General features: G+C 51.0%; 1 protein-coding gene across 2 annotated transcripts in view; it reads left to right on the top strand.

Moving 5' to 3' along the window:
* BCAN (brevican) overlaps window positions 1–17,674 on the top strand; it is a 52,379-nt gene that overhangs the window by 17,213 nt on the left and 17,492 nt on the right. For both annotated transcript variants that reach the window (XM_034756797.1, XM_034756796.1), the window contains 7 exons: window positions 4,551–4,637; window positions 8,607–8,999; window positions 11,048–11,222; window positions 12,187–12,314; window positions 13,099–13,392; window positions 13,891–14,313; window positions 15,751–17,049. In XM_034756797.1, the coding sequence (XP_034612688.1) occupies window positions 4,559–4,637; window positions 8,607–8,999; window positions 11,048–11,222; window positions 12,187–12,314; window positions 13,099–13,392; window positions 13,891–14,313; window positions 15,751–17,049 (2,791 nt within the window). In that variant the 5' untranslated portion in view covers window positions 4,551–4,558. The remainder of the gene's footprint in view (window positions 1–4,550; window positions 4,638–8,606; window positions 9,000–11,047; window positions 11,223–12,186; window positions 12,315–13,098; window positions 13,393–13,890; window positions 14,314–15,750; window positions 17,050–17,674) is intronic.

Genomic DNA, 17,674 nt, shown 5'->3' with positions numbered 1-17,674 from the left:
AAAAATCCTCATGATTTTTAAGCTGATTTGGGGACGTCTTTCGTTTGCTTTCTGATTGCCGGGCCATTGGGTGCACGGGGGGTCACACGTTTCAAGGTTCTCTTTGCAAATAGGACCCCAGGAATCTTACTACAAAACACCCAGCTGAGTTTCTCCCATGGTCACGTTCTCCCAGGAGCTGGGACTTTAAGGAAAACCCTGACTCTAGTGAGCCTCAGAATTGGCAACGCCAATAAGATGCAACACTAACGTGGCCCAGGGCATTGAGATGGGAAAGGGGCCAAATCCCTTGTGGTCCTGATGTGAGGATTGGTGGCAGGGAGAGGGGAAAAAAGAAAAAAAAAAACCCCTCAACTCGGCACCAGGGCTTTTTGTCAGTCCCTTTCTGGGGCTGAAGCTGTCTCGAGAGCAAATCACTCAAGCTGCGATGGCGCCTTGGGAACGGGGGGGGGGGGGAAAAAATCAACAAAAGCTTTCTAGTTTCACAGGCTAAAGGCAAACCAGCCCTGGTAGGGTTGGACTGATCCCACGAGCGGCCGGCTGCTGGGGTTGAATCCCAGCCATGGCTACAGAGCGATGGGCTTTGTATTTTTATTCCTTCTCTCCCCAGAGTTGTGATCTTGAATTCCAATTGATCCGGAGAGAACAACAAAAGCCCCAACTTGGCTCCGGCACCGTTAAGTTTGGAAAGCAGCAGGAAAGCTGGGGAGGGGCGTGTGGTGCTCAGAGATCTCTGGTTTATTCTCTGTCTGGGTCCAACTGCCTCTGTAACGAGACCCGCACCGTGTATGGCCCAGTCTCTGTCTGGGGAACCCAACCTTTAAAGGCAGTCTCCAGTATCATCCGTTTGTGTGTGCGTACAATGAAATCGACACCTACCGGCATTTGCCTATAAAAATCTAACCCTTCCAACCGAATTCAGATGATAAAACCACATTGAGTTACAGCCATCCGCCCTTGTTCCACCCAACAGATTGGCTTTAGAAAGGGAAAGGGAGTCACTTCTAAGCCTAAAGACCTAAAGTGTTTAAACGGTGCAAGCATCCCCAGATGCTAAACTCCTCTCAAGGCAAGCGTGACAGATAACAAGCCAATATACTTGGCAGGCAAAGGTGGACTTCTTCCTTTGTATCTGATTGGATGCTAAAAGTAGAAGTGTTGGTGATTTCATGGGGGGCTCTTCCCTTCAGCTCTTAGGGTACGTCTACACTGCAATTAGAAGTGCAACTGCAGCATGTGTAGACGTACCTGAGGTAGCTTTAAACTAGCTAGCTCAGATACCAATAGCAGGGCGTGGCTGCATGGTTAGGGTTGTTAATAATAATTGGTATTGCAGTAACCCCTAGGAGCCCCAGTCACGGTGCTAGGCGCTGTACAGCCACAGAATAGGTGACTCCTACCCCCAAGATGAAGCCATGTGAACTCTCCACTGATCTAAGTCACTGTAGCCTGGCTTTAAACCCCCATTATTCAGCAGGGGAGGAGGCGGCCCCGGGTTAGCCTTTCCATATGTGCCCCACCTCTAAGAAACTTATCTGAGCACCTCGCAATCTGCAGTGTATTTATCCTCACAACAGTGCTGTGAGGTAGGGCAGGGCTGTTATTCCCGTTGTACATCTTCCTCAGGGAGACTAAGTAACCTACCCAAGGTCACGGAGGGAGTCCGTGGCAGAGCAGGGAATGGAATCCAAGGCTCCCAAGCCCCAGGCTAGCGCTCTAACCGCTGCACCAGGCTCCCTCTCCCTGCTCGCTGCAGAGAGAGATGCAGCTCGACTCACACTGGCGGTCAGCAGAGAGGGGGAAAAAAATCACCCGGCACAGCCAGCGTCAGCCCTCGGAAAACTTCTTCGAGATTTATTCATTGGGAGCAGTGGGGGAGATGGGAAAGTCTCTTTGTGCCAAGCAGCATTGAGAAAAGGCCGGGGATATAATAAGGTCTTTGGTCAGCGCTCGGCATTCACAGCCTGTGAGCAGCGAACCCCCAGCGTGAGCGGAATTTCAAAGGAAGGCCATCTTGGGCCTCCCACATCACTGAGACATCCTTTAACTAATCCATGCCCTCTCCCGCACCAGCTCCCACCCCGGTGGTTCTCGTAGACTGTCTGGGGCAAACAGGACCTTGCAAAACACACATTAACAACATGCATCTCGGGTTCGTAACCACGCCGTCGCCCACAATAACGCCCGGCCACCCCGTTCTCACTACATTAGGGGTTTTTTTCAGCGTCCCATGAAGCCGGGAGCTTTCCGGTTGTTGCCAAAGGCCAGGCATCCTGGGGCAGGGGTGCATGAGGCTTGGGCCAGAACCAAATCCCTAGATCCAAATGCCCTCCCCCCACCGTGCCCGCCAGCTTCGGGACAGTTTCAGAACCTGGCAAGCGCCGATCCAGTTTTACGGCAGCATCGCCAGTTTTATGCGGGGATAAGAATTTCTCCCTTAAGATTTGGATCATGCCTACAGACCCAGATTCTCATTTACCCTACGGACCCTTGAACTCCAACTGATGTCCTCTTAAGGCCCCTCTACTCTGCCAGAGTTGGGTACAGAGGTTCAAATTAGAACCCATTTATTTCCCTACAAGACCCTTGCTTCATTCAGCGTCCAGGAATGAATCGGGGCTGGGTAGCAAAGGTTCGTAACGACAGCCCCGAGCAATGAATTTCTTAGCCGCTCTGAAACTCTTTAGTTAGACATGGAAGGAAGGTAACTGAAGTGAATAGCTTCAGTTCTGCAGAACAATCTCACCCAAGCAGAGAGAAAGAAAAAGCCGACCAACCCCGTGTTTCTTTCAGGGGTGACATTTCTCCCCACCAGCTATCGCACAGTATGAAAAAAATCCAGAGACTAATTGTGTCTCCTCTCTGGTGCGCTGGGTGCTGTTAGCTGGTGTGATGAAGTGTGGTGAAGTGATGGCAAGTTACTGCCACAGGGAGCAAGCAGGGAGGGGTGTTTGGATATCGAATGAGGGGTAGAAATCTCTCTCTCTGCATCTCTTTCCAGCCATAAGATCGATCAGTGAGGGCAGGGGAAGTGTCAAGATGGGATCTAACTAGTCATCTTTCTCTCTCTTCCCCTCCACCTGTCTCTAGCTCGCTGGATTTTCCTACCTACGCTGGTCTCTGTCCATAGATAGACCCTTATCTCTAGATCTATTTAACCTCTCCTCAATCTATCCATCTCTTTCCCTGTCCTTGTGGCTGGTATTGTCTCTCTGGCTCCTCTGTATCCTGCGCCTCTAGCACTAAACACCCGTCATGGGTAAATGCAAATCTTTTCAGGCCCGTTGGGGTTTTTCAAATGGGGGGAGTGGAAGGGTTGGGTTTCCCTTAACCCTATTGCACAGCTTTAACTCATCTTTATGACCCTTCAGCTTCAGTTTTTAGTTTATTTCATTCCCCCCTGGGAATTTATCAGTGTTTATTACCACCACAATAAAAACAGGCGAAAAATCCGTGCAAAACACGATTCATAATTTTTCTGGGTAAATATCGGGATTTATTTTGTTGGATGGAAAGACGGGGGGAAAAGTATTCAGCAGATTAATGCTTTGAATTCCGTTCATCGATGTGGATTGCTGCAGAGCTAACACAGAACTCAGAACACAAGGCCACCACTGAGTTTAAGAAAACAATCCCTCTCTAATCCCCAAATAAAACTTCTCATTTGAATAAAGCGTTTACTGTTGTAGACTCGGAACTATTAGCCTATAAATATTTACATTTAATAATTGGGCCGCACCATTTGCATACATTCAACTTCATCTTTTTTTTTTTTTAAACTTTCGGATACCTCCTTGTGTTCTGAACCGTCTTCCGGTATAGATTTTTGTTTTCTTCCCATTTTAGCGGGTCAGCTCTTTAAACCGTTTTCTGCTAACAGCTGAAATGTGTACGTGGTGAGTGTGAGATTCATCAGTTCGTTCAGATGCGCCCGCACTTCAGAGCTTGTGTGCGTGCCTGTGTTTATTGCTGGGGTAGGCAAGCTATGGCACGCGTGCCAAAGGCAGCACGCGAGCTGATTTTCAGTGGCACTCACACTGCCCGGGTCCTGGCCACTGATCCAGGTGGCTCTGCATTTTAATTTAATTTTAAATGAAGCTTCTTCAACATTTTAAAAACCTTTTTTACATACAACAATAGTTTAGTTCTATATTACAGACTTATAGAAAGAGACCTTCTAAAAACATTAAAATGTATTACTGGCATGCAAACCTTAAATGAGAGTGAATAAATGAAGACTCGGCACCCCACTTCTGAAAGGTTGCCGACCCCTGGTTTATTGTGTGTAGCTTCTAGACTAAATACGTATAGCCTTGCTTCATAAACGGGGAGCTTTGCATATCCACACAGACTAATGTATGATCAGAATACAGATCTCATGCAATGTATTGTATTTGCCTAATAAAACAAGTTATTTTTTTACATATTTGAATTATACAAAAGTAGGGTGAAAAAAAATCAGAAAAAAACGGAATTGCAAAACTCGGTACAAATTGGTTTAAACTGAAAACGAAGGGGCTTGCTCATCTTGTCTATTTCCTCCCTCCCAGGTGGAGTGATGACGGACATGCTGCTGCTGTTTTGGGTATTTGCCCGCCTTGCTTTTACAGACGCATTTATCTTTGGGGACAGTGCAGGTAAGTCGGACACCCTCCGAGCCGGTCAACAGGCAGCTTTGCGATGGCTGCGGCCAAAATCCATTCAAAGCTGATTTGACAGGCAATAGGGTCTAGTGCATTAGGGCACTGGGCTGCCCCTCCAGAGACCTGAGGTCTAGTCCCGGCTCTGCCTCTGACCTTGGGCCAGTAACTTCTCCTGGGTCTGTCTTGTCTAGCTGGATTCAAGGCAGGGACTGTCTCCTGCTATGGGTACGTGCAGAATGAAGCCCTGATCCTGGCTTGGGCCTCTAGGCCTTATTGTAATGCCATTACAGGCAGGGCTGGTAGTACCGCCTCTTATTAAGGTTGCCCAACACTTTCCATTATAAGACCCTGTTTTCAGTTGCTTTTAACTTTGCCAAACTTAAACCACCTGGGCTGCAAATTTTCCATACCAGGTGTTTGTCTTAGGCTGAATTTTTTTTTGGGGTGGCGAGGGGGATTTTTGCTGAAATAGATCACCCAGTTCTGAAAGCAAGGTCAGGAATAGAGATGTTCTTTGACCCATGTTACAGAAGTCAGGTGACCTTTCTTTGACAAGCTTTAACACCCCCTCCTCCCCCCCCCGCTTTGGAGCAGGGACATGAAATGTGGTAGGGGGGTGGCCTCTGTATCCGGGAACTGCCTTTTGCAGCCCCTGTGAAAATCCACTTGAATTTGACCAAGTCTTTGGTGAGAGAGGAAGGGAAGTTTGCACATGCCACACAGAGACTTAGAAAAGATGGGCTGGAAGGGACCTCAAGAGGTCACCAAGCCCAGCTCCCTGCGCTGAGGCAGGACCAAATAAACCTAGACCAGCTCTGACGGGGGTTGTTAAAAACCTCCAATGATGGGAGATTCCACAAGCCTGCTCCAGCGCTTACCTGCCCTAGAGTTAGAAAGTTCTTCCTAATATCTCACTTCAATCTCCCTTGCTACAGATTAAGCCCCTTACTTCTTGCCCTGCCTTCCATGGACACAGAGAACAACTGATCCCCATCCTCTTGATAACAACCCTTCATTTATTTGAAGACTTATCCGCCCCCACTTCCCAGTCTGCTTTTCTCAAGACTAAACATGCCCAAGGCTTTTTTTTTAGTCTTTCCTCCTAGGTCCGGTTTTCTAAACCTTTGATCACTTGGGTTGCTCTCCTCTGGACTCTGTCCACATCTTTCCTAAGTACACCCAGTATGCCCGCTGGGGTCTCACCAGTGCCGGGTAGAGCGGGACAGGTACTGCCTCTCCCTTATGGATGACACCTGTTCATACATCCCCGCAAAACGATATTTGCCTTTTCCAGGACTCTGTCCCATTGTCCGCTCATTCAGTTAGCGATCCGCTAGAATCCCCCGCTCCTTTTAGCAGTATGCCCCTTAGTTCCCTTTTGTAGGTGGTCTTAGATTTTAGCGTTAAATTCCCTGAAGATTCTGCCTGCACCGAACGAGAACTTGGGGCCAAGCAGGAATTTTCGTGCCATTACAGCGCTGGGCTGCTACAGGGGGCAGGCCCCTGAGCTGAGAGCAGGCAACCTTGTGCTCTCAACGACCTCCCTGCTGGGCCCACGCTAAGCTTGCAATGTCAAGCCCTCAAGAGTTAGGAAATGCCAGAAAATGCCCCCCTTGGTCATCTTCATTATGAGACAATCTTTAATTACATGATCACATACTCCATTGTCATTATCATATATCATTACATATATGACAGAACAAGGAGTAATGGTCTCAAGTTGCAGTGGGGGAGGTTTAGATTGGATATTGGGAAAAACTTTTTCACTAGCCGGGTGGTGAAGCAGTGGAATGGGTTCCCTAGGGAGGTGGTGGAATCTCCTTCCTTAGAGGTTTTTAAGGTCAGGCTTGGCAGAGCCCTGGCTGGGATGATTTAGTTGGTGTTGATCCTGCTGTGAGCAGGGGGTTGGACTAGATGACCTCCTGAAGTCCCTTCCAATCCTGATATTCTATGATTCCCCCATCCCAGGGCCCCTGCCTCAATAGAGGGATAGAGGGTGCTCTGGGGACGTATCAGGGGGTCTGTAGGACTCCTGTTGGTGCAAAGCTGGCTTCAACCAAAGGTCACTAATTGGTGTTCCTCATTTTCTGGATGCCTGACTCAAGGCCCTAGGGCACGACCAGCAGAAGGGCCAGGCGCTCACAGCGACAATGGGCGTCAGTGGGAGCTAGACTTTGAGTGTATGAAGAGCTACACGATGCTAGGTCACATGAAAAACAACACCAGGTGCCTCAAGTCGGGCACCCAACATTAGCAGCTGCTGCTGAACTTAGTCTCTGTGCGCCTCAGTTCCCCCTCTGTAAAATGGGGATAATCACACCCTGCCCCCACACGGGGGGCTTGTGAAAATAAAGTCATTAACATCTGCCAAGTGCCCCGCTACCACAGTGATGGAGCACCAGGGAAAAGACCCCGAGGAATGTCACAGGTTTCTTCAGGGCTTGGCAGGCCACCTCTGGGCTGGGCACAGCTCCTCTGTCTCCAGCACCTCCCATCAGCCTCTCAGTGGGTGGGGTCTGTTCCCGCTTGCCACCCACTCCCCCAGCCAGCCAAACCCCAATCCAGGTCAACAGGAGAGTCCAGATACAAACTCTGTGGTCCAATGTCTTATACCGGGTCTTCAGTCTGGATGCACCCCGTTCGTGCCAAAGCTTTACCCGGCCCATCCTACAAGGGGCTGTATGCATGGGGAAGGGTAATAAGGGAACCCCCCCCCTCAGGGTGCCAGCCCACAGCCCTTGTCTTAAGCAGCTAGGGTCTGTCATTTCTTACAATCCCTCACCTGGACTATGTCCTACCTTGGCCTGTCTGCAGGCGTCTCTCTCCCAGTGCTGCATTCTCCAAACCTTTCTTTCCTTGGCGCTTCGGGGCTTTGTGTAATTTCCTCTGTTGCTGACGAGCTTTCTCTGAGCAACACTAGTGTCTCTGGCACCCACCCTCCCCTGCCAGAGCTGCAGCCTTCCCCCCCCACCCGCAGCTGTGGTTAATGGGCCAGTGAGTACCAGCTGGAGAGGTAACTGGCCCATCTATTAACCCCTTCCTGGCTGCCACAGCGTGAGCTCTGTACCTCCCAGCACAAGGCAATCAGCCTTTCTGTCTTCAGAGCAGGGGCTGAGCGGCAGTGGGTAAATTAGGGTCTGGGGCCGTGCAGTGAACAACAAGCAGAAAGCAATGCACCCCATAGCGGCTGGCTGAGTGAGCCCTGGCATTGAATAAAGCAGGGGTCCCGCAGGGAGGGGTGTCAAACCCACGCATGAAGTCTGTGGGGTTACCCCCAGGGTGAATTTGCCCCAGAGGGAGGTTTCCTGAGCTGTCCCTGGGCATGTTTTAGTTAGTCTCTCCGGGTACCTCTACACTGCAGCCTCTACAAGGCATGGTCTGAACGTGGGTTAGTTAACTCGGGTTAAAACAGCAGCGGAGACACAACAACTCAGCTCCCAACGTGGGTTTGTACAGCACCGAGCACATGGCATCCTGGTCAATGACTATGTGCTAAGGTAATACAAATAATAATATAAGGGAACCTGGGGTTGAACTTGGAGCTGCTAACCCGACTGTCCATGTTTTCATTGCTCGTTTAACCCTGCCTGGGAGCTAACCCAGCGCCCCACATACACGCAGGGCGTTCCAGTGAGGGCTCTGCGCTCAGCCCCGTTGTCAGTGCGACTTTAAATGGAGCAAGGTCCAAGCAGACAGATGTCACACTGAAATCCGGGTCCAGAGAGGGAATCACAGACAGTTAAAATGACTGAGGGATCAGATGGGGAGCAAAGACAGCAAAGCAGCAATTGATGCACGGGGTGGCGTAAGTGTGTTTGTGTCCATGTGCGGGTATGTTACCAGTGACCTCTGATGGATGGAATCATTACTGCTCAATTGTGTCATGGACCCTATACTGCACAAAGCGAATGAGGCTTCTCCTGGGCGACTGCTGACCTTTTATTTCCTCCCTCTCCCCGGCAGATGACCTCAAGGCTCTGAGAGTCTCCATCACCAAACACCCGCCTGTCCGGGCAGTGCTGTCGGGCACCCTCACCATTCCCTGCCACGTCACCTACCTGCGTCCCCAGGCCACCACTACCACAGGGGGACGCCGGGCAGCGCTGGGGGCGCCCCGGGTCAAATGGACCTTCATCTCTGAGGGGAAGGAGGCTGAGATCCTGGTGGCCCGGGGGCAGAAGGTGAAGGTGAGCAAAGGCTACTGCAACCGCGTCTCCTTGCCCTTCTACTCAGCCTCGTTCACCGACGCCTCTTTGGTGCTGAGCGAGCTCCGGTCCAACGACTCTGGGATCTACCGCTGCAGCGTGCAACACGGCATCGAGGACGGGCATGACCAGCTGGAGGTGAAGGTCAAAGGTAACAGCCCCCTAACCCTAACATCTGTCGCGGGGCTGGGGGTGGGGCGGGATTCAGGGCTGGCACAAGCCCCAGAGGGATCGTAATTGTCTGACTGCATGTATAAGCCACGCCCACTGCGTGGGGCCGTCTCCCTCTATCGGTGGCTGGGCCAGTACAGAGGCTGACAGCCTTGGGTCTTTTAACTCAGGGCTGGATGTGTCATGCCACACCCCTGGGTAAACAGTCAGTGGTGGGGATTGAACTGGGGACATCTGGTTGTAAGCGCACGAGCCTCTAGTGCCCGAGCTAAAAGGCCTGTCTCTATTCGCTAATGCTATAATAGCGTTATTATATTGTATTATTATTGTATTACTACATCTTGTTATTCCCTGCTTGACTTAGCTTTCGGCAGCTCGTGACTCTACGTGGAGGGGTTAACCCTTGCGTCGAGATGTGTAAACAGAGCCCCGCCACTAACACAGCGTGTACTCTGTCGTCCTCTAGTGGCTGATCTACTAAAGGATAACAGCCTACTACAGCTATCACTTCTTGTTCAACACAGCACAGACAGCTAGTGCTTGCAGAAGGGCCAGCGTTTAATAATTGCTGACGACTCTCGCTGATCATACGTTATTGCCAGGACTGCGGAGAAGTTACTATTTATTTCACTGGGATCGATTTTCCTGGCAAAACCAAACAATTTCCTTAATGCACTCGGCAGGCTATTTCTCCCAGTTTCAATTAACTTTGCACACTTCTAATATTCAAGTGTTAATCTCATAAGATTCCCCGTTTCCTCCCTCCCTCCCCGGAGGCAGGTTGTATTGCTTATGGCAAAAGCCCCTTGCAAAGTCCAGCTGGCAAGGCACCCTCTCCTCTCCTGCCTCCCTATCCCTTCTCATTGTTTTCAGCCTTTCTTCAAAACCGGCGAGAAGCCCAAGCTCGCCCATTCATTTTAGAAAAATTTCCGGCTGCTCCGATTCCTCGCTTGACATTGCCAGACATGCAGTTGACACCGGAGTGATGGGCAGCCCTTAAAGGATGATTTCCTGTGCAGTTTAGCCGTGGCTCGTTAGTGGCGGGAAAGCACGGTCTTGTGGTTAAAGTTTAGAAGCAGGAGTCAGGACTCTTGTGTTCTGTTACTAACTTGCTGGGTGACCCAGAGCAAATCATGTCCCTTCTTTGTGCCTCAGTTTCCCTATCTGTAAGGGGGGACGGGGGACACTAATGATTCTTGTGCAGCTCAGAGGGAAACAGAGTGCTAGTTTACATCACGAGCATTGCACAAAAGGGCAAAACTATGACTAGTAGTTAGCACTTACACAGCATGCTGCATGTATATATCTCGGACTTCCTAAAGATGGGTGTTTTCATCTCCCTTTGACAGACAGGGAAACTGAGGCACGTAAAGACGGGAAATGAGGTGGCCGAGGCCACAAAGGAAGTCGGTGGGCAGAACCGGACGTAGAACCCCCCCTCTCCGGCTTCTTTGCTCTAACCCCCATCCCACACTGAGTGGATGGTCGTGTTTTCAGAACAGTGCAGGACCCAATGGCCGGAAAATGAAGAAATTCAGGCTAGAAATAAGGTGCAAATGTTTAACAGCGAGGGGCAATCAGCCATCGGAACAACTGACCTCCGGGGAGGTGGGGATGAAGTTCTCAGGCTTGTGTTATGCAGAAGACCAGACCAGATGATCAAAATGGTCCTTTCTGGCCTTAAGATTTTGCGTAAGATCCTATGATGGGTCATAGCAGGATTCTGCTGCATGCAGCAAGCGAATGGACTGCTGGGGCTCGGACTCAGGGCGTACAAGACCTAGGCTAGGGGTTCTCAAACTTCATTGCACCACGCCCTCCCTTCTGACAACAAAAATTACTACATGAGCCCCGGAGGGGGGACCGAAGCCTGACCTCACCTGAGTGCCACCGCCGCGGGCAAGGGGGCCAAAACCAAAACCCTGAGCCCCGTCATCCAGGGCTGACACCTCCCTAATCCCCTTAGATTAATGGCCCGCAGGACATTTGCCAGGACAGTTAGATGCTGTTTCACACTCTATCCTCTAGGGGTGGTGTTCCTTTATCGGAAGGGCTCCACGCGCTACGCCTTCAACTTTGCCAAGGCTCAGGAGGCCTGCGCCAGGATCGGGGCACAGATCGCCACCCCCGAACAACTGTACGCTGCCTATTTCAGCGGCTACGAGCAATGTGACGCGGGCTGGATCGCGGACCAGACGGTCAGGTGGGCAACTCACGCAGAGGCTAGATTGAGGTGGATGCGGAACTCACATGACACATTGTTCACCTGTGGAACTCACCGCCACTGGATATTAAGGAGATGAATCATGATGAGTTCAAATACGGGGCAATCCATTTCCCCAGTACCAAAATGGAATTCTTCCTATGCCATTGTATAGTGATGATGATATGTATTACAACAGTGTCTTGAGACCCCAGTACTGGACTGGGACCCCGTTGTCCCTAGGTACTGCACACACCCATAACGAAAAGATGGCCCACGCGCCAAAGAGCTTGCTGTCTAAGACAATGTACGTGGCTTTGATGAACTTTTCTCCAAATTAAACACTGATTAAAGCAGGCTGAAATTTTCCACCTGCAACAATTCCAAAGGAGATTGCAAACTGTAGCTTTTGGGCACAGTTTGCAATCTCCGTAACCTGGAGATTGCAAGCAAGCGGTCATGACCACCTTGCCCTTCCCACATAGCTACATGGGACAGCTGATTGGCTTGGAGGAGACTCCCGAAAAGGGAAACGTTGAAAACCACTGCGCTAGGAGCTTCATTGAACCCCATCGTTGTCAAAGGAAAGGCTCCCATTGATTTCAATGAACTTCAGAGCACAGTTGCTGATCACCTAATCAACGGGCCCTAAATGGGCAAACATTTCCAAATGGGGCCACTGACTTTGAATGCGGGGGTTTGGGTTGCTTCACTTGGATTTTTAGAAAGGGCTGGCTCCCCCCAAGGTCAGCTGGAGCTGCAAGTGCTTCTGGAAATCAAGCCCCCCAGGCTGGTCTCCAAGGGGGTGTCCCAAAAACCAGTGGCCACGTGGGTAGCTCCCAGCAGAAGGTTTAGGTGACCCTGGTAGCCCTACCCCAAGGGTTTAGCAGCAGCATCTGACCGGCTGGCTCCAGCCGTCCTTTTCTCTCTGTGGAAAATCAATACTTGTGTTTCCTCATTCCAGGTACCCAATCCACACCCCTCGTGAGGGCTGTTATGGAGACATGGATGGGTTGCCGGGGGTCCGTAACTATGGAGTAGTGGATCCAGAAGACATGTACGATGTCTACTGTTACGTTGAAGATCTGCATGGTAATTATGACGCCAAAGTGCATTGTGTTCTTATCTGCCTTAATGGCCCATGCTGGATCAATCCAGTCCAGTTTCCTGTCTTGGACAGCAGCCAGTACAGGGTCCAATAAACCCCATAATGAGCAATAGAGGAACAAACTACCCACATAGCTTGGTGCAGGTTCTGGCTGGGGGTGCGGGCTCTGTGGGGTGCAGGAGGGTGCTCCGGGCTGGGATTTGAGGGGTTTGGAGAGCAGGAGGGGTATCAGGGCTGGGGCAGGGGGTTGGGGTGTGCAGAGAGACTCAGGGGGTGCCGGCTCCAAGCGGCGCTTACTTCAAGTGGCTCCTGGAAGCAGTGGCATATCCCTTCTCCGGCTCCTACACGGAGGCGCGGCCAGGCGGCTTTGCATGCTGCCCCATCCGCAGGCACCGCCCCTGCAGCTCCCATTAGAGCACGTAGGAGCCGGAGGGGGCCATGCCGTGGCTTCCGGGAGCCGTGTGGTGCGGCCCCGATCCAGCGACCAGGCCGAAGCGGGGCCGAGCCGCGTGGTGCAGCTCGCGGGCCGGATATGGCCCGCGGGTCATAGTTTGCCCACCCCGTCTTAGATAGTGCTCAGAGATAGATGGCAGCTAATGGATCCACTGGGAGTTTGTTCGATATTGTAATTAATTTGAAGAGTGGGGTGGGTCATGCGGCCGTAGGAAGCCATAAGAAAGGGTGGGGGGAGGCTGAAAGAGCCCTCTTTCCTGGACTGGCCGAGATCCTCTTGGCTCTGATTCCTCCCCTCTTCATCTGTGTTTGCAGGAAAACTCATCTTGGGGACCGCCCCAGACAAATTCACCCTGGAGGAGGCCAAGGCTCACTGTAAGGAGCTGGGAGCGGAGATAGCGACCCCGGGCCAGATGTACGCGGCCTGGAACGAAGGGTTGGACCACTGCAGCTCGGGCTGGCTGGCTGACGGCAGCGTCCGCTACCCCATTGTCACCCCGCGGGAGCGGTGCGGAGGGAGCCAGCCGGGAGTCAAAACCGTCTTCCAGTTCCGTAACCAGACTGGATTCCCCGACGCCCAGAGCAGATACAATGTGTACTGCTTTCGAGGTAAAGGACCCGGCTCCGGGGCCACAGGCAGATTTGCCTGCAGGCTGCCGCCTGAAGCCCGTGTTGCTGCACCATAGGGTGAAATGTTCCCCCGTGCTGAGGGGCCAGCGTTAGGCCTCGGTGCAAGAGGGGCCTTGTGCTGCTCCTCAGAGTAGAGGAGAATTTAATCCCGTCGTGCAGGTCGCCTGCAGGCTGCCAGTGCTAGATGCTAATGCACCGGGATAAAGTAGGGATGCCCTGCCTGGTACAGATGCCCACATCTCTGGCTTTTTATTTTCAGCAGTCTGCCCGGAAAATGGCTCTTGAAGGTACAGATCCCGCGTACGTTGCTAAAAGTATCTGGGCAGACATTTCCTTCGCCGCCGAGGGCCTGATTTTTCGGAGGTGTTGAGCTCTCTTAGCTGCCTTTGCCTCCCACTGAAGTTTTGGGCGCTGAGCACTTCTGATGCCCCGGGGACAGGCTGAGGCAGTAATCTCCCGCTTTCTTTTTGCCCACAGAAGAGACAGATGCTTTCACGGAGTCTCCAGAAAAATACCAAGCCACTGAGCCCGAGGGGACCAAGGAGATTGTTACAGTGACAGAAAAGATGGAGGAGCTTCAGCTGTCCAAAGCGGAAGTGGAGAATGAGTCGAGAGGGGCCATATACACCATCCCTCTTTTTCAGGACATGAGTGACACTGAGCAGCCAAAGCCAAGCAGTGCCCCTGAAGAGGCAACAACTCCTGTCTCCTGGGAACCCCTGCTAGATAACTCCGTCTCCTCAGATCTAGGACTTCACCCACCATCACGTTCCCCCGAGAGCCCAGCCAGTCCCGAGGCAGGTCTGATTAGCAGAGATGTAAAACCAGGGAGCCCTGCCCGTCCAGCTGAGGAAGGGGAAACGGGGAGAATTGGAAATTGCACAGAGACAGCCAGGAATGGTAGGTAGAGAATCCTCTTTAGTGTGATCAGGGAACGTTTTTAAGGCAATGGCTAGAATGGGGTCACGAACGCAGCTTTGAAGGCATGTGCCCAAAGCTCCAAGGTCCATAGGGCTGGTATTTTCAAAGAAGCCAAAGGGATTTAGATGCCCATGTTACAATGAGAGTTGGGCATCTTTGACAATCGCAGGCTGATCCAGTCTCTCCTACAGGTGGCCCATTGTCAGGATCTCTCCAAATACTTTCCCTGGCAATATTTATGGGGAGAGCTGGTTGAAGAACCAGTAAAACAAAACGGAATGAACATTTTTGGATTTTTTTTAACTGTTTCTTTGAAACCTTGACAAAATGTTTCAACATTTTTCTATCCAGGGGATCAAAAAACTGAAAAACATTTGTCAGACACATTCAGCTTTGTTTTCCCCCAACTGAAATTAAATGAAAAATCAACATGTGCAAAAGTCCCATTAGCTCAAACAAGTGTTGGGCTTGGTGCTGAAATCCCCTGAAATTCATGGCGGGTTCAGAACCTGGATCCAGAACCCAATTTGGCTGCTGGCTCCTTCCTTCCACTTTTAATAGAATAAAAGGGGTGAAAAGAGAGGGAAATTCAGATATTTATGAAAAGTAAAACATGTGCACAGAGCCAGTTCATTTTGTAGTTCTGGCAACAAAGGACTTGGAACCAGCTCTTCACCTTGTGTAAACGGCCTCACTCAATTCGTTTAAATGGGAGTTCACACCAGCTGAGGAATCTGGTTTATAGTTCCCAGACAAAATACTGTTAAAATGGAGTTAAGGTTGATGTTAAGTTCGCAAAACAAGGAGGATGGATAGTCTAGTGGTTAGGGCACTAGCCTGGGATACAGGAGACCTGCATTAAATTCTCTTTTCTGCACAGACTTCCTGTGTAAACTTGGCCAAGTCAGTTAGCCACTTGTGCCTCAGTTTCCCATCTGTAAACTGGGGATAATAGCTTCGCCCTATCTCACAGGGTTGTTGTAAGGATAAAAACATTGAAGATTGTGAGGTGCTTGAGATATAATGGTAAGAGGGCCATATAAATACCTAAGATAGATATAATATGGATGATCAACTTAAGGGCAAATGTTAGAGAGATGTTGTGATGATCAATGACAATATTTTTGTTTTGAAATGTTGGTTTGAAATGAAAAATATGGTTTCGTCACGTTGAATCATTTCATTTTGATTGAAAATGCTGAAATATTTAGCTCGGACATTTCCGCTTAGAAACTTTTCGTATCGCGAGAAGTTTCGATGTTTCGATATTTCAGCTTTTGCAGAAAGGGAACTTCATTTGAGATGTCGACTTTTCCCTGGGGAACGAAAACCCCCTTTTCCAGGCAGCTCTGGTTGTTCATCCTGAAGGAGGCAGGAGGTAGTTTGATCACTGTCTTTTTCATTTGAATTTGGCAGAGGAAGAACATGGAACTAGCCCGGAACAAACCTTGAGCTCTTCGTTGGAGGGAGAGAACGTCAGGACTGCTAAAGAGAAGCAGCCACAGGGCAGCAGCCACCAGGGATCAGATGGGGTGCAGAATCCAGTTCATCCCACTGAGATGGCTCCAGGAGAGCCCCAATCCACGGTCCCCCACGCAGCGGTAGAAATGACTGATGGAGACATGACCACCAGCCCTACAAATGCGCCAGCGGAAATCTCACCGAAACTAGCCGGAGCTGGTGATGCAATCAAACCCGACGTATCTCATGTTCCCGTCAGTTCCCACCAAGAACACGGAGAGGACCCCGCAGAAGAAGGCAGCTCTGCCGATGGCTTAGAGGCGGATTTCATCCGTGGTTCCAAGCACCCAGAGGTCATTGCTGCGAAGAAGGCAGATGCTCACAACACCAGCTCCAGGGGCATCGAGGAGGACTCTGGGGTGCAAAGGCACTCTCCTACCGTCGCTGCTTCTGCCGCCCCAACTGCAGGGTGGAAGGCAGAAGATCTCAAAGAACCAGGTCAGGAGCTCTCTGTGGAAGGTGCCCAGACCTATGCCACCCTGCCAAGTGGGCTTGTTTCCGGGTTGAGCAGCACCCGCTTCCCTGACCCGGGTGCTTCTGAAGATGCAGAGCCATCTGGAGACGGGGCTCTTGGCCCAGCGTGGCCAGAAGCCACCCCAGCGATTCAGGATACCCTGCTGTCCGTATCCCCTGGTATGGGACAGTCCAGCCTCCAGGAGAACGAGGAGCGTTCGGGTTCTACCTGGCTTCTGCTGCCGGCTGCCACCCGCTCCCAGGCGGAGGACGTCCGCTCTGCCTCCCCACCGGAGGTGACGATGGTTGCCCTCACTGTTTCGCCCACGGAAGTAGGCCAGGTCCATACCGTGCTCCCGCCCATTGGAAAATCTCCAGCAGAGAGCGACAGCCACTTGGTGGGACGCAAGCGAGTGCAGCTGCCTGACTCCAATGCAAGTGGCCCGTTGATAGGTGAATCACCTGAGGAGGAGAAGGTCATTGAAGAGCAAACTGTTCCCTTTGCTACCCCAGCACCAGCGGCCATCTCCCCCACGGGTACTCCTGGAGAGCCAGAAGGGGACAGATGCTCATCCACCGCCAAGCACGACCTCACCTCCACCACTGCAGATGTCTCCAAAGAAGCATCGGGCTCAGCGTTGGAGGGGATCCCTTTCACAGACACCCCTTTGACCGCCACCCACCCTCTCCCCGTCCTGCCAACAGACAGCGCCAGCCTGGGAGCAGGGGTGAACATTTCAGGTAACCCATATGGCTGTGCTGCCTTGGCCCTCTGGGCAGCCATATTCACTGGCCTCTCGCACTAAAAACCTCCCTTTCACACTATGCTTTCCTCTGTCTGTCCATTTGTCTGTCTGTCTTTCTCTCCCCCCCCTCCCCCTTCAGCTGGATCAGGGAAGTTTAACGTTCCGGAGAAGCACATATTTGTCAAACAAATTGGTCTCAACCGCGCATGCACTTTAAATCTCTTGCTACTTCTATGAAGTGTTTTTAACAACTGTTTCAATGAAAAAAAAAGTACTATGACTAAACACGGTACTAATAAAGGGAATTAAAAGCTTTCTAGAACAAAACCACCTTGGCTAGATCTGTGCTTCCCTTTGTCCTTATTGGTCCATTGCCTTGTGTCTTATTGCAATTTTCCTCATATGTGTGTGTGTGTGTGTGTCTCCCACTGATGAACTAATTCTCTTTGCACCTGGCCTAAGAACTATGGGCCAGATTATAAACCCCTTATATATAGTGGGCCTGATTCTCATTTCTCCCGAGGTCCCTCTGCACAGCTCTGCCGCTGTACCGTGTTATTGTTTGCATTGTGATCGTGTCTTGAAAAATTCTGCAAACTGACAAACCAAAAAAAAAAAAA

This window comes from Trachemys scripta, chromosome 24, assembly GCF_013100865.1.
Source record: "Trachemys scripta elegans isolate TJP31775 chromosome 24, CAS_Tse_1.0, whole genome shotgun sequence".
Taxonomy (NCBI): Eukaryota; Metazoa; Chordata; order Testudines; family Emydidae; genus Trachemys; species Trachemys scripta.
This window is presented reverse-complemented; position numbering and strand designations above follow the sequence as displayed.